The sequence below is a fragment of the Coffea eugenioides genome, chromosome 8 (genome assembly GCF_003713205.1).
Source record: "Coffea eugenioides isolate CCC68of chromosome 8, Ceug_1.0, whole genome shotgun sequence".
Taxonomy (NCBI): Eukaryota; Viridiplantae; Streptophyta; class Magnoliopsida; order Gentianales; family Rubiaceae; genus Coffea; species Coffea eugenioides.
In genome coordinates this window covers 31,594,454-31,608,361 of record NC_040042.1, presented here as the reverse complement: position 1 = coordinate 31,608,361, position 13,908 = coordinate 31,594,454, and the positions used below count along the sequence as shown (strand labels likewise).

The following is a 13,908-nucleotide window of genomic DNA, read 5'->3' as shown; positions in this document are numbered from 1 at the left end:
AGGTGGTTAAAAATATAAAAAAGTGAATTAAAAAATGTGTTTATGATACAAGCAAAATATTTTGTGAAATAATTCAACAATCCAAACACTCACAAATGTAAAAAAGCATTTATTAATTTTAGCCTTCAGTAATTTTTTGAAGCAGAAACACATGCAAGGATGACCACAAATTGTCCAATAGGCTGCTGACACGTCACAAAATGGAAGAGTTTTGGCACACCCACCTAGTACGTGTCCATAATCACTGACGACGAATGGAAAACTAGACACAGTAGCCCTCAACAATGGCGACCGCTATTCTTCTCTGGATTCCTATAGCTGCGATCTCCACGATTCTGGCCTTAATTCTAAAACTAGCATCGACCATCTTCAGTTGCCGGAGATATAGAAAGAAGGCCATCGGATTTTTCCACCCTTTCACCAACGACGGCGGCGGAGGAGAGAGAGTTCTCTGGTGTGCCGTCAAAGCTATCCAAGAAGAGTACCCCGATCTGGACTGCGTTATTTACACTGGAGACTATCGTGATGCCTCTCCTGAAAGCCTCGCTGATAGAGCTCTCAAACGATTTGGTGTCCAATTACTCCACCCCCTTAAGGTACCCTTTTCTTTAGAGCAATGTTGTCTTTTTTTTTTTTTGTTATTGGGAAAGCAAGAATCAATGTTGCTTAATTATGTAACTAGTACTGGTTAGGGTTGGAGAAAGCTGATACAAGTGTTGGGTTTATAGGCAAATTTGTGAATTGGGTCTTGGCGGAACTTATCTTTCATATTTTAGTTTTATTCTTTTTTATTTTCCTGAGAAGATATTTCTACCGGTATTCCCTTCTTTTTCGTTATTCTTGGGACTATTAGTGATTTAAATCTTTAATATTACGTAAAAATGTATGTGCTTCTTTAAATGTTGGTGAGATATACAGATTTTGCAGTTAAAATTTTGATATATTTTTTTGGTTAAAGATGCAGTAGAAATCAAAGAACAATCCTATTCATGGGACAAAGCAGAAAATGGAAAAGGAGACATGAAAAAAGGAACCCCGGGGGGGGGGGGGGGGAGAGGGTGGAAGGTAACTTTTAGATGATTCTGCTTCGATAAAAGAAAATATACCCTCGAAATAGGATTAGGTCGTTTTTATGAATTTCCAGTCAAACCAACACTTGTGCATTTCCCCTGTTGTTTATTTGTCTGACATAAACTAGAGGTGTCTTTTGATTCTGCAATTTTCTTCATTTATTATTCACGCTCTTTGTTTCCCTGTAATGGTCCTTTATTTGCATGCCCATGGACAAGCACTAGGCATTAAATGGGCAATTGATACTTCAGAAAATGTATAGTCCTAAGACCTGAGAATGATCCTGTAGATTATAGTTTTTGGGGTTTTGTAGCCTTTATAGGATATAATTTCTTAATGGATTTAGTTATTGACTGGAGTGTTCTTTTTTAGGTGGTGCATCTCTACAAGAGGAAGTGGGTTGATGAAGCAACCTATCCACGGTTCACTATGATTGGACAAAGTCTTGGTTCAGTTTACCTCTCATGGGAAGCTTTATGCAAGTTTACTCCTTTGTATTATTTTGATACCTGTGGCTATGCCTTTACTTATCCAGTTGCCAGGGTATTTGGATGTAAAGTGATTTGCTATACACATTATCCAACTATCAGTTTGGACATGCTATCTCGTGTTCATGGACGGAATTCTATGTACAATAATGACACACTGATTGCTAAGAGGTATGCATGGTGATTTATCATGCACATGAAACGTCTGATTAAGAGATTTGGTGTTATTATTTATTTCTTTTATGGTTCTTGAATAACAAGATAGGCATTTGCTACTGAAATGTGTTGTAGTTTTTGTTGAGAAATATTTAGGTAATTTGCTTGTAGTTTTCAACTTGATCTTGTCAAAAGTGTGTGTCATCTGTCTTGCTCCTTTTTATAGTTATTTCGTTTGGAAAGCTAAAGATTAAAATGATAGGAAGGAAAACACAATTTTTGTTTTTCATTTTCTAATTTGTTAGAATCAGATTGAATTCCAATTTGCTCATTACACTAGTGGCTTTAGTCTTCACTAGAACCAAAATGACATTCATTCTCCTTCGGAATTGTTTGGAGATAAGTCTCAATTTTTTCTTGCCTCTCCAGGTTTTGAATATTGGTTTTCATGTGGATCCTTTAGAGAGTTCATACTTCAATTGTTTACGATGTTTTTTCTGTCCATGATCATATCTTGTTTGAATTGTACATCTTTCCTGTCTTGTTTATGAAAGTTATCCATGGATCCTTGTATCCTGATCATGAAGCACCTCTAAATTTCTTTGATAACAGTTCCTTTCTATCCCATTGCAAAGTCATATACTACATGCTTTTTAGCTGGATGTATGGCATTGTTGGCTCATATGCACACCTTGCAATGGTGAATTCTTCATGGACAAAGTCTCATATTGAAAAGCTTTGGGGAATTCCAGATCGCATTCGGCGTGTTTACCCTCCTTGTGACACTTCAGGGCTTCAGGTTTTGCTTTGATTAGTTTATCCTCTTCATGGTGCTTTGGGTGGCCCTTTAATTTAGTTGTTGACTATTTGCTCTTGTAAACAATTTAAACTATATGGGTATTATGTTACTTGGCTAAACCACTCTTCAGGCCTTCCGTCTTTGTGGCATGTCTGTTGGTTTGTGGTAGGGCCATTTGACATTCTGATTTCTGTTAGTTGAAAATACAGATGCTTTTTTTGTTTTTATCATTGGGAAGGATGTTAGTATCAAAGTTTAACTCCCCCCCCCCTCCCTCTCTTCCCGGGGGCCCCTTCTTCCTCCCATGAAATTGCAAACTCAAATTTTCATCTTTGCTAGTTATATTTTTTCTTAAAAATATTCTTGCTTAATTGTATAAATCTCTCTCTCTCTGGGGCTCTGTGTCCTTTGCTACCAACTACAGAGATCAGAATGGATGTTATACAGTAATCAGAAACTAAAATCTCCTAAATAGGCTTCTGGTGGTGTGGCTTTAGACGATTCAATATGTGGTATATTGTGGTTTTGCAAATTAATAAATTTGACACCTCATATAAATGTTATAAATTTCCTTACTGTGTTGTCTGTCTGTTTCTCCTGGAAATAGTTGGTGTGATAATCATAACTACTCTGGAAGCTAAGCTTTATGCCTTGTTAAGGATGGAAAGGACAGAAGTGAAATATTTTTGATCCAATATTGAAGGATAAAAAAATCAGAAAGGGCTGCATGGTCTTAGCTCTGTTGTTCAATATCATTTTGCTGCTTATATTCTGCTGATTTCTGTACATAACTGCTTGCATAGCTATTGTCATTAGTGGGAAGTGCCTTGCCAACATTTACGTTGATCAAAATTTCTGCTAGTAACTAGATACAGATATTAACCTAATTTATATGAACAGGCACTTCCATTGGAGAGGCCTATGACACCACCCAAGATTATTTCTGTGTCTCAATTTCGGCCAGAGAAGGTGGGGATATTTATATAATAAAAATGAAAAGTATTTGAACTTTAGCAGTTACTTTCTACCTCAGGCCAGTCATGGTCTCTGTGAGTTATCCTTAAGTTACTTCTTTGGGCCAGGCACATCCTATTCAGCTGGAGGCATTTGCTGTTGCCATTACAAAGTTGGATTTAAATCTTCCAAGGCCCAAACTTCAGCTTGTGGGTAGTTGTAGAAATGAAGCAGATGAGAGAAGGTTGCAAGAGTTGCAGGACCTAGCTGTTGAATTAAAGGTGGCAGATGATGTGGAGTTTCATAAGAATGTGATGTATAGGTTTGTGCATTTTAACGATTGCTCAGCATTGTATTTGATACCAGACCTCGTAAGAAAGTATCAAAACAAGAGATAATCTGAAATTAGGTATTGATTCTATTTCATGTTAAGAAAGGATTCAGGAAAAAAGAGATTTTCTTATGATCTGTGAATGACCATGCACTATGTAGACATTGAATTCTGTTCTCTTTCTGCTTACTGAATCTTATAAGCGTTTGGTTGTATCCTTTCCATTCAGCATATGGCTAGGGGTTCATTAAATTGAAGTTCTTGATGCCTACTTTAGCTTTATGTTTGCGTCGTTCTTACACGTTAGCTTTTTAATTTTTGCTGTGCATCATTTTTTCCACTTTTTTTTTTTGGCAATGAGAGAGTCTTAATTCATTTCTCTATTTGATTAATATTGCAGTGATTTGGTTAAGCTTTTGGGTGGTGCGGTTGCAGGAATTCATTCCATGATAGATGAGCATTTTGGAATATGTGTTGTGGAGTACATGGCCGCTGGGGCAGTACCAATAGGTCGGTTGGCTCTTTACACAGTAGTTATGCCTTCTCTTTATCTACTTAAAACCTGGAGGTGGGTGTGAATTTAACTTCTTTGCTTTTGGATTGCCCAGCCCATAATTCGGCTGGCCCCAAGATGGATATTGTGTCAGCAGAAGATGGGGAACAAACTGGATTCCTTGCCGAAAATGTGCAAGAATATGCAGAGGCCATTTTCAAGGTCATTGTGATGCCTGAATCCAAGAGATGTGTCATGGCAGCAGCTGCAAGGAGAAGGGCCTCAAGGTTCTCAGAGGATAGATTTTTCGAGGACTTTAGAGCTGCTATCAGACCTATCTTATGCCAAACTTCAAGATGATACAAATACAATTTTGTTAATGGATGCCTATTACCCGTTTAGTTTAGTGTTCAAATGAGAAATGTATGAAAATCGTCTTGGGCTAATGTACTCTTTCCCTTCTTCCCTCCCTAACATTAACACAGAGATTTGACACATCATTTATGTCCCTGATGGAAAATTTTAGAAGGGAATTTTTGTTAGGACTTGATGCTGAGCAATTGTAGAAAATTGTATACATGGAATTTGAGTGGTTGGATCATTTTGTCGTGGTTGCCAGTTGATCTGCTTTCTCGTTGCCATTAGCAGATGTTAACAGCTTAGTTTTCCCATTTTAATGGATGAAACCACACACACATTAAGAGGTGAACTCTAAGCTCCGAGATGATAAACAGCTTCTGTTTCCTTCTTTCTTATTGGTTATGCTGTTCCTAAGAGTGAGCGGATTTGTCTCAAAGAGGCTTCCAAGCCTTTTGTCATGATACTCAGTGTTTGAAATCAATATCTGATATCTATCTTGTGGGCAGGAAAATCACACCAAAGGAACGTTTGTCAAAACTAAGAACGTCTATTGTTTACAAGGATTGCAGTAAGATTTCTAACTATGTTGGAAAAGCATCCTGTTGCACAATCTGATTGTATGGTAGCTATAAATAAGTGCTATCCCCCAGACATGTCAACCTAAGCAAGGCAATGGGACTCTGATATATTTCATCATGCCATTGTGACACAACATCGTCATTAATAGGTACATATAACAGGATGCATTTCATCTTTATAATCACCAAGACACAAGCAATACATTCCCAATCCCCCAGTATTCGCCCTCATAAAACAAGCTATGCAACAAAAAACATTCATGTCATAGAGAATTGGCAATGCTTTAAGACACAACTAAGCAGATACTAGATAGGAGAAGAATCCCAAACAATCTACTGCAGAGTCAATACGCATAATGTACAAACAACTAGGGAAGTTTAAAATTCCCCACTTTACATAATCAGCTTGTTAAAAAGACACAATCGTCTAAAACTAAGTTCTAAAGTCTCTAAAATTTACTCCCTGCTTAAGTGGCAGTGCATTTCCGTTATAACTTCAAAGGAGAAATTTGGGATGAAAACACTCCAAGAGCCTGAGTGCATTTAAAGATTCAACTATATTGGTTCTTCCCCAAGCTAGGAGAAGTTAGGCAGGTGACTGCAACATATGAAATATGTGCAAGAAGCATCCCCTAATTGAAGAAAAGCCCCCAGAAACTTCAATGTTCATGTAATCCTACACGGAAATTTGAAATAGGAAAAGAGAATCAGTAGAAAACATCTGATATCATCAGCTTTTACAACATAAATACAACAAATGCAGGCAATATACAAGGGGTGCAAAACAAGAATACAAATTCTTCCTCCTCAATGTTCTGTTTTCAGAAATAATTTCAAAGCTTTACCAAGCACCTGCCTGCTGTACGTTATTTTTTAAATTAACTTTTTAGCACCATGTACCTCTTACATAAGATTCTGCCTTTAGAAAGGGCAAAAAAAAAATTTCCTACAAAACATGATTGAGGACCAAATTACACCAGTTAAAAAATTACGAGTTAAGCCTGCTAAAATGTTCCAAAATGTCCTAAAGAATAGACACACTAATACACATCTAAAATGGAACAACCTGGAAGTGAGTTGTTGGAAAACAGAACACTATTCAATCCCAATCAAAAAAATCATACAAAGCAAATGGCAGTAGTGGGTTCTCAAAGGTGGGAGAGTGAGAATAGGGGCTACTAGAGGGGGTTGTGGGAGTAAGGACATTCATTGGGGATGTGGTGGGATAACCAGAGAAAGTGGGCTGCAGCACTGGCAATTGTAGGAGAGTGGCAGAAGTTACCAGTCAGGTTCACAGGAAGGGGACGGACTGCAGCTCTACTTGGGAAGTAGTAATGCTAACTATTTTTAACAACTAGGATAGAGTATGGTGATTGATCTTTTGACATTAAATAAGGCTGAGTAATAGGTGTTTCAAGTTTTGGAGGAATTTTGAGTGCCAAACAATTTGCCTCTAAATATTTCTTCCCTGAGTAAGCTCACTTGCCTACATTCTATTTACCCTGAATATCAAGTCCTATTAGACCGGTATCAAACATTCAATGTCTTTCCTGTTGTTCACAGGGAATCAGTAGAAATTTCATCAATTCCAACCTATTTTGTAATTAATCTCTAGGTCAAGCTCCACACATCCACAATATGACATATATCTCATTTTACGTACAGAAACCTTAGGATTTTTTCAAAATCACCAAAATCACCTTCCCCCATAAATGGTGCACTGATTTTGGTAGAAATATCATTAATAAAGGAACTAATCTTCTTGCTAATAATCGATGTGACATTAAATCACCAAATTACAATTGATGTGTGACATAGAACCATACATTTTGGCATAACCAAAAATTTCAATGATATAGCCCACATAATCTTTTTAGCTAAATTGCATAAAGATAAGGCTAGCTGTAATTGTTTTACTGCCTTATTTTCTAGTTTCGTTCTCATTCCAATGATTTGTTTTCTCAATAAATACTCTTGTACTAGAGTAGTCAGGATGAATCAATCAAAAAATATTGAATTTTACGAAGTTCTTATGTGTAGTACACTCAAGCCATTTCTCTAGTTCCCTGAGGAACAATTTTGGAGAAGACTGATGGCTTCCAACATGTTGTCGCCCAGCATTAACAATCAACACTACAATGTTCCAATGCAGCTGCCACTTCAATAAGAAGACAATATTTAGGGCCATCTCTCATTAGATTTGTCACAGATCATATTTCAGTCAATTCATTTACATAACCAAATTCAGTGTTATCAAGACTGCTATAATCTGCTAGGGGTTCTTAAGAAAGTGCTTAGTCAAAAGTGTTGCTTAATCTCTACAAAACTTAAGTGCTTCTAAAATGATGTTGACAACTATTAAGCACTTCAGTAGTCACTAATCATGGCTCCAAGCAATTTTAGACACAATTTAACTTTTTGTCGTCATCATATGCAAACATTTTGTTATCAATCCCCGCAACCCCAGTCACCACTTGATAATGCCATTTTGACAATTCTAGGCAACTTCATGAAATCAACAATAGTTTACTAATCCACCAATGTGAGTAAGGTTTAAAAAAAAAATCAGCCTATTTTAGAACCACAATACAATAAGCTCACATAGAAAAATATCTCTGCAAGCTTAAAAGACTCCATGATTTAGACAGAAGGGCAAGATTGAGAGAGTTGATAGAAATGTTGCTTGTGCATTATTGTAGGAGAAGGACCTACAGTAGTCTTTGGGAGCGAAATGACAAAATAGAAAAATTAAAAAAAAAAAAACTCAATGTAGATTCGGTCCTCTTATTAAGAGAGACATTTTTAATTTTAGTATTCACACCCAAAAGCTGTTAATTATCCACCTAAATAAGACATCATAATATGAAGGAACTTGGCTGTAAAACTTGTAATCTTAATGCAAGTTTAGCAGTTTCATTGATAATAGACTAAATAAGGTGGTACAGGAAAACGGAGTGGAATAGCAAAATCAGATTCTACAAAAGGAATTTTCTTAACCTTCTCCAATCACCTTTATCAATACAATAGGGCATAGAATCGGGGCAAGCAAACAGGGCTATTTTCAAACAAAGCTAGCATTGGCATTCAGCAATTTTTAGTTCTGGATTCTTGTAGCACTTAATGTCATCCTTAGTCTTTTTGGCTTATGAATTCTTTCTCCATAAAAGTCAGAATCACAAACATTCAATATTCCCCAGTTGAGTAGCTTTTAAAACATTGCAAGCTTACTATACAAGCACTGTGATTCAAAAAACTCAAAGGTGAATAAACCATCTTTCAGATTTTGCATAATTTGCTGTATGATTGCATTATTTTTCAGTTGAGATTCTTAAAGGGCATCAAAGAAAATCTAAGATATCATGATTTCTCTGGTTACTTTTTGGTTTCTCTTCTTGCTTTTTCAGAAGTTCTTGAAATACACTGCTCTGAGAACTCCTAAATTCAAATTTAGAAGCTTTCCTGCATCATTGTTTTATTAGAATATACATTTCCTAAAGATGCTATTGGGTCCAATTTCATCAATTCTACATTCATGAAGGATGAACTTGGTCTTCTTACCAGCAAGATCCTTGAAAAGTACAATTGAATAAACTCCTAATTTAGATTAGAATATCTAAATCAGAATAACAGGAAAAGCAGTCATTGAAGCACAAAACTAAAGTATGAACAAAAAACAGCGGTCATCATGTAGAAAATTCATGTTGAAAGTTGGAGTAAGGCTATCAGAGGTGAAAGTGTACCACACTCAAAAAAATTAGACAACCAAAAAAAAAAAAAAGGCAAAGCAACGCAGAAAAGACGAACTCATACCCTACCAGAATATCTAAATTAGAATAACAGGAAAAGCAGTCATTGAAGCACAAAACTAAAGTATGAACAAAAAACAGCAGTCCTCATGTAGAAAATTCATGTTGAAAGTTGGAGTAAGGCTATCAGAGGTGAAAGTGTACCACACTCAAAAATATTAGACGACAAAAAAAAAAAAAAAAACAAAGGCAAAGTAACGCAGAAAAAACGAACTCAAACCCTACCAGAATGTCAATTGACATGTTGGCCATCATCATCTGAATCATCAATGAGTACAGGTTCATTTCTATCAGTTCTACAGTCACCAAAAAGCTCATCTATCTCTGCATCTGAATCCTCAAGTTGTACAGGACCCTTTAAACTGCCTTTATTATCACCAAGAAGCTCACGAGCTGCCTTCTCAAGGAATTCTTTGGCAGCAGTTTGAACAGGTTGCTTCTCTGGTGACCCATACTTTCTCTTCTTATGCACACTTCTTTCAGAATGCTTTATTGTAGTACCCTGTCTTCTACTGATCTCCCTCATGCTTTGCTTCTGCTCTGCAGAATTAATCTATTTTTCAAAGCCAAATTAAATGATAGAATTAATCCAATAAACCAACTGAGCACCTACCCCTGGTGAGATCAGGCAAAGAATGCTCAATGAAGCGGGTCGCTGCTTGGGCATTTATGGTGGCTGAAGGATGCAGTGGCGCTTTGAAGATGAACAGGGATTTTATCAGTGAATATATATCTCAATCAGTACAGAGTAAACATATTAAACATGGTAAAGAATAAGCAAAAACTTCCATTTTAAGTTTCAAAGGGAACATGTTACAACTTGGAAAACACAGATAATGTGGAAAACCACTTTCATATTGTTTCAAAATCCAGATTAATGTTTCTCAATATTATCTTTAATGGGACAAACTGATACAACACCAACAAAGGAGAGCCTGCAAGAAGTGTGGTCCATACTTTAAAAGAAAGAAAGAAGTTCATTGAAGACAAGGAAAAATTTGTCCAAGATATATATTGCTTGTTCAGCTAATTCCACATGCAATGTGAAAAAGATTTACAGGAAAGCTACCCACATAATTATTTGCCTTAGCAGAGAAAATCTGCATTTTCTTCATCTCAAAATGTAACTCGCGTTCCATCTTAAACTTAAAATCCCTAGAGTAAATAAAAGGGATTATAAGTACCTTTACTCAACTCTATACACCGCTGAACTTTTTCCTGGTACAAGCTCAACCTCTCCTATAAACATAAAAATAAACCATATCTGTGAAAATGTTACTTGAAGTTGAACCATATCCGTGAAAATGTTACTCGGCAAACAGACCACAAACTTGAAGTTAAACCAAAAGCATCACAAATTGATAGGGATATATACCATAAGGCTGTAAACAACAACAAAGTCAAAAAGAATGAAAAAGCAACATCAATCAAAACATCACACAAAATAAGCTATCATTGCACAACCGAAATTGCTAGCATAACTCCTTAAATGCGAAAGGATTAGGTTTACATAGCCCTAAGGCCCTTGACCCTGCAAGCTACAAAGGCAATTTCTGGTTAATCACCCTGTTACCTTGAGCACGATGAAACATCCTTGTAACAATTAACAATTAAAACACACATGCAAGAATAAATCAGGGTCAAACCCTCAATCTACATTTCTAAGGAATATTATTCCCAATCACAAAGCAACATAAAGGCCCTTAAGCCTGCAAGCTACAAAGGCAATTTCTGGTTAATCACCCTGTTACCTTGAACAAAATGAAACATCCGTATAACAATTAACAATTAAAACACACACGCAAGAATAAATCAGGGTCAAACCCTCAATCTTCATTTCTAAGGAATATTATTCCCAGTCACAAGGCACAGATTTTAAACAGAAGTGGCCCCTTAATCACCTAATAAACACCCACAATTAAGTCTGACCCTCGGAACAAAATTCAACAGTCAGGAATAAAGGCAAGAACCATCTACCATTAACCAACAAATATACCCAAAAATTAAACAAAAATTGAAGAAGAATATAATACATACATGCTCTGACTTGACAGCGTGCTCATCTGGGTTCACTCCATTGCATCTCAACCTCACTGCAAAACCACCAAAAATTTGACATCAAACTCAAATTCCAAGAATTCAATTAAACAAAACCCACAAAACAAAGAGCAAAAGAAACCATTTTTCGGCCAGTTTAGACATACAAGTGAAAAGGGTCGTGGTAATTTTGGCAAGCAAGAGAAGGGACTGAGCCCTTTCAAGAGGGTTCATCTGGGACAAGACATCATTGTCACAGAGGGACAGGAAATCGTCAAAAAAGATCCCAACTTCCTCAATGTTGATTGAGGTTCTCTTGACTGCCTCCATGACTGATTCTGGTACAATTCTTGTTCCACCACCATCATTTCCACCTTCCATAGCCGATTTCTAAGTAGCAAATTGATTCTTCGAGGACTCTTGTTACGCTTTAACAACTATGTGAGAGTGTGTAGATATCAGATGACAGTGCTAACTAGTTGAGGGATTTGTTGGTTCTTTTGTTTGTTTGTTTTGGGTTTAGCTGTTTTTGCGGAGTTTGAGGAATCCAATTGGATTTTGAAAATCTAGTGACCGGGTTTGGGGCAGCAAATCTGCCAATACATACCTGGGATAGTTACGCGGCGGAGGATACACTCTCTCCCCGTATAGACCAGAGCGAAGAGCAGAGCGAACTCACTGAAGTTTGACAGCAGAGCATACTAAAACCAAAGGCGGCAGAATATCAGAGAGTGATGTAAGAGGCATTATCGGTTACATCGTCGGATAATTTCACATGGAGTTAAATACAATTCCATCCTTATAATTTGACCAAAGTACCGCTGGACCCCTGAATCTCAAGATGTTGCAAGTGGACCCTCTTGACTTTTTCTTTTTCTTTTTTGGGAAAATCATTCAAAACGTTCCTCAAATTTTATAAAATGACTTTTTTCGTCCCTCACTTTTAAAAGTATAATTTTACACTCTTTACAAATTTACATTGGTCAAATTTGATTCCTACCTATATTTTCGACTAATTTTTGGTCGAAATTCATCGCGTGTCTTGCATGTGATCATTTTTTAGGGGCAACATTGTCAAATTAAATTTTATATAATCCGATCTACAGTCCATTATATTTCACAAAATGAATTATTTTGTCCTCACATTTCACAAAATAAATTTTTTCATCTCTCATATTTCACAAAATGAATTTTTTCATCCTTCATTGACCATGTGTACGAATAGTTTTTTTTAAAAAAAAATTCATGTATACATTTATTTGATTTCACATGAACAGGACGAATAGCATATAATATATCTCTATTTGATTTCACCAAAATAAACTAATTATAGTTGTGCACATACTATTCAATAGATACATCATACATGCATAGGTTTCAATCTAACAATTTTGTTTTAAACCCATATATATATATATATATCTTTTTTATTTCACCATGTGAATCTATTCAATATTTGTAACCTTTCTCTTTTGGTAATAATTCATTTATTGATTTATGTAATAAGGTCATCTAATTAATCGGTCCTAATTCAAATTTTATAGTCATGCTGACAAATTACAGTTTAAATCTGAAATTTCTACTCGTCACCTTTAAGACCAACAATTAAATTTCTTATCTTGTGATTGTTTTAAAATTTGAAAGTGTCAATCACTTTTTTTTTTGTCATACTTTTCCTTTGTTTATTTTGTACGTCGAAAGTTAATTCAATATAAACACGTGATAATGTTTAGAATTAAATGTCTTCTTTTTTTCAATTTTCGACTTGAATGAAATGAATATGATTGAAAAACTAACAATATTTTAAAATCCCTATTATATATCTATTTAATTTCACCTGAATAGTATGTTCAGATGAAATTATATAGAGATATATTACATGTTATTCATATTGTTCAGGTGAAATTATATAGATATATACATGAGTTTAAAAAAAAAATTATTCGTACACATGATCAATGAGGGATGAAAAATTATTTTGTAAAATGGGAGGGATAAAAAACTTCATTTTGTGAACTGTGAGGGGCAAAACAATTCATTTTGTGAAACATGAGGGACGAAAAAATTCATTTTATGAAATGTGAGCGACTATGGATCGGATTATGTAAATTTTGATTTGACAATTTTGCCTTTAAAAAATGATCACGTGAAAGACACGTGGTGTATACTTACAAAAACTAGTCGGAAACCTAGTTAGGGACGAAATTTGATCAATGTGAATTTTTAAGGGGCATAAAAGTATATTTTTAAAAGTGAGAAACGAAAAAGTCATTTTACAAAATGTGAGAGATATTTAGAATGATTTTCCCTTTTTTTTCGTTTTTGGTAGGGGAGGGTTAAAACTTAAGGAGTGGAGAAGGAGTAGGGAGATTTGAATTCATGATTTCTAATTCCTCACTCTCTTGACTTGTTGCTTTGAAATCTAAAATGATATTTTATTTAAGGTCAATTTCAAATATACAGCACCTATTCAATTCCACTTGTATGGAAGAATCCTTTCATTAACCGTATAAAATTGATTAGTTCTTTATAAATTACCTCAACTTATTATTTTACTATTTATTTCTTTAAATATTAGTTTTATCATCACAAATGATCCATTAAGATATATCGAGCCAATGCTTTCAAATCCAGACTGGAAACATTAGATGAGCTTCTTGTTTGCAACGGTGTTTTAATCAATCAGGTCAGGGATTCAACCTTTTCATCTAAAATTTGAAAATTTTGAAAAATAATATTTAAATGTAGCAAGAAAAAAATTCTTAGTGGTTAATTGATTCAATTATTCAAGGTTTATAAGCTTTAAAAAATTCGATCTTTAGTCGGATATAACCA

At 35.4% G+C, this 13,908-nt stretch overlaps 2 protein-coding genes across 2 annotated transcripts; one reads left to right on the top strand and one right to left on the bottom strand.

Annotated features, from left to right (window-relative positions):
- The first annotated feature begins 254 nt into the window (after positions 1-254).
- LOC113779661 (GDP-Man:Man(3)GlcNAc(2)-PP-Dol alpha-1,2-mannosyltransferase) lies at positions 255-4,906 on the top strand. Its single transcript, XM_027325335.1, has 7 exons — positions 255-596; positions 1,444-1,730; positions 2,328-2,514; positions 3,415-3,483; positions 3,597-3,790; positions 4,200-4,309; positions 4,408-4,906. The coding sequence occupies exons 1-7, from the start codon at positions 285-287 to the stop codon at positions 4,650-4,652; spliced, it is 1,404 nt and encodes a 467-aa protein (XP_027181136.1). The 5' UTR covers positions 255-284; the 3' UTR covers positions 4,653-4,906.
- A 635-nt stretch (positions 4,907-5,541) lies between these two features.
- Positions 5,542-11,804, bottom strand: LOC113779662 (nuclear nucleic acid-binding protein C1D). The gene is made up of 6 exons (XM_027325337.1): positions 11,241-11,804; positions 11,074-11,129; positions 10,221-10,275; positions 9,650-9,730; positions 9,262-9,576; positions 5,542-5,906 (listed from the first exon to the last, which is right to left on the bottom strand). The coding sequence occupies exons 1-5, from the start codon at positions 11,452-11,454 to the stop codon at positions 9,269-9,271; spliced, it is 714 nt and encodes a 237-aa protein (XP_027181138.1). The 5' UTR covers positions 11,455-11,804; the 3' UTR covers positions 5,542-5,906; positions 9,262-9,268.
- Positions 11,805-13,908: the final 2,104 nt, after the last annotated feature.

Excerpts from the sequence above, each read along its gene's own strand:
- LOC113779662 (XM_027325337.1), bottom strand. The coding sequence starts at position 11,454 with ATGGAAGGTGGAAATGATGGTGGTGGAACAAGAATTGTACCAGAATCA. Across the intron at positions 10,276-11,073 it reads ACGCTGTCAAGTCAGAGCAT|GAGAGGTTGAGCTTGTACCA; the intron begins GTATGTATTATA and ends TTATGTTTATAG. Across the intron at positions 9,577-9,649 it reads TTTGCCTGATCTCACCAGGG|AGCAGAAGCAAAGCATGAGG; the intron begins GTAGGTGCTCAG and ends TTAATTCTGCAG.
- LOC113779661 (XM_027325335.1), top strand. The coding sequence starts at position 285 with ATGGCGACCGCTATTCTTCTCTGGATTCCTATAGCTGCGATCTCCACG. Across the intron at positions 2,515-3,414 it reads GTGACACTTCAGGGCTTCAG|GCACTTCCATTGGAGAGGCC; the intron begins GTTTTGCTTTGA and ends TTATATGAACAG. Across the intron at positions 3,791-4,199 it reads CATAAGAATGTGATGTATAG|TGATTTGGTTAAGCTTTTGG; the intron begins GTTTGTGCATTT and ends TTAATATTGCAG.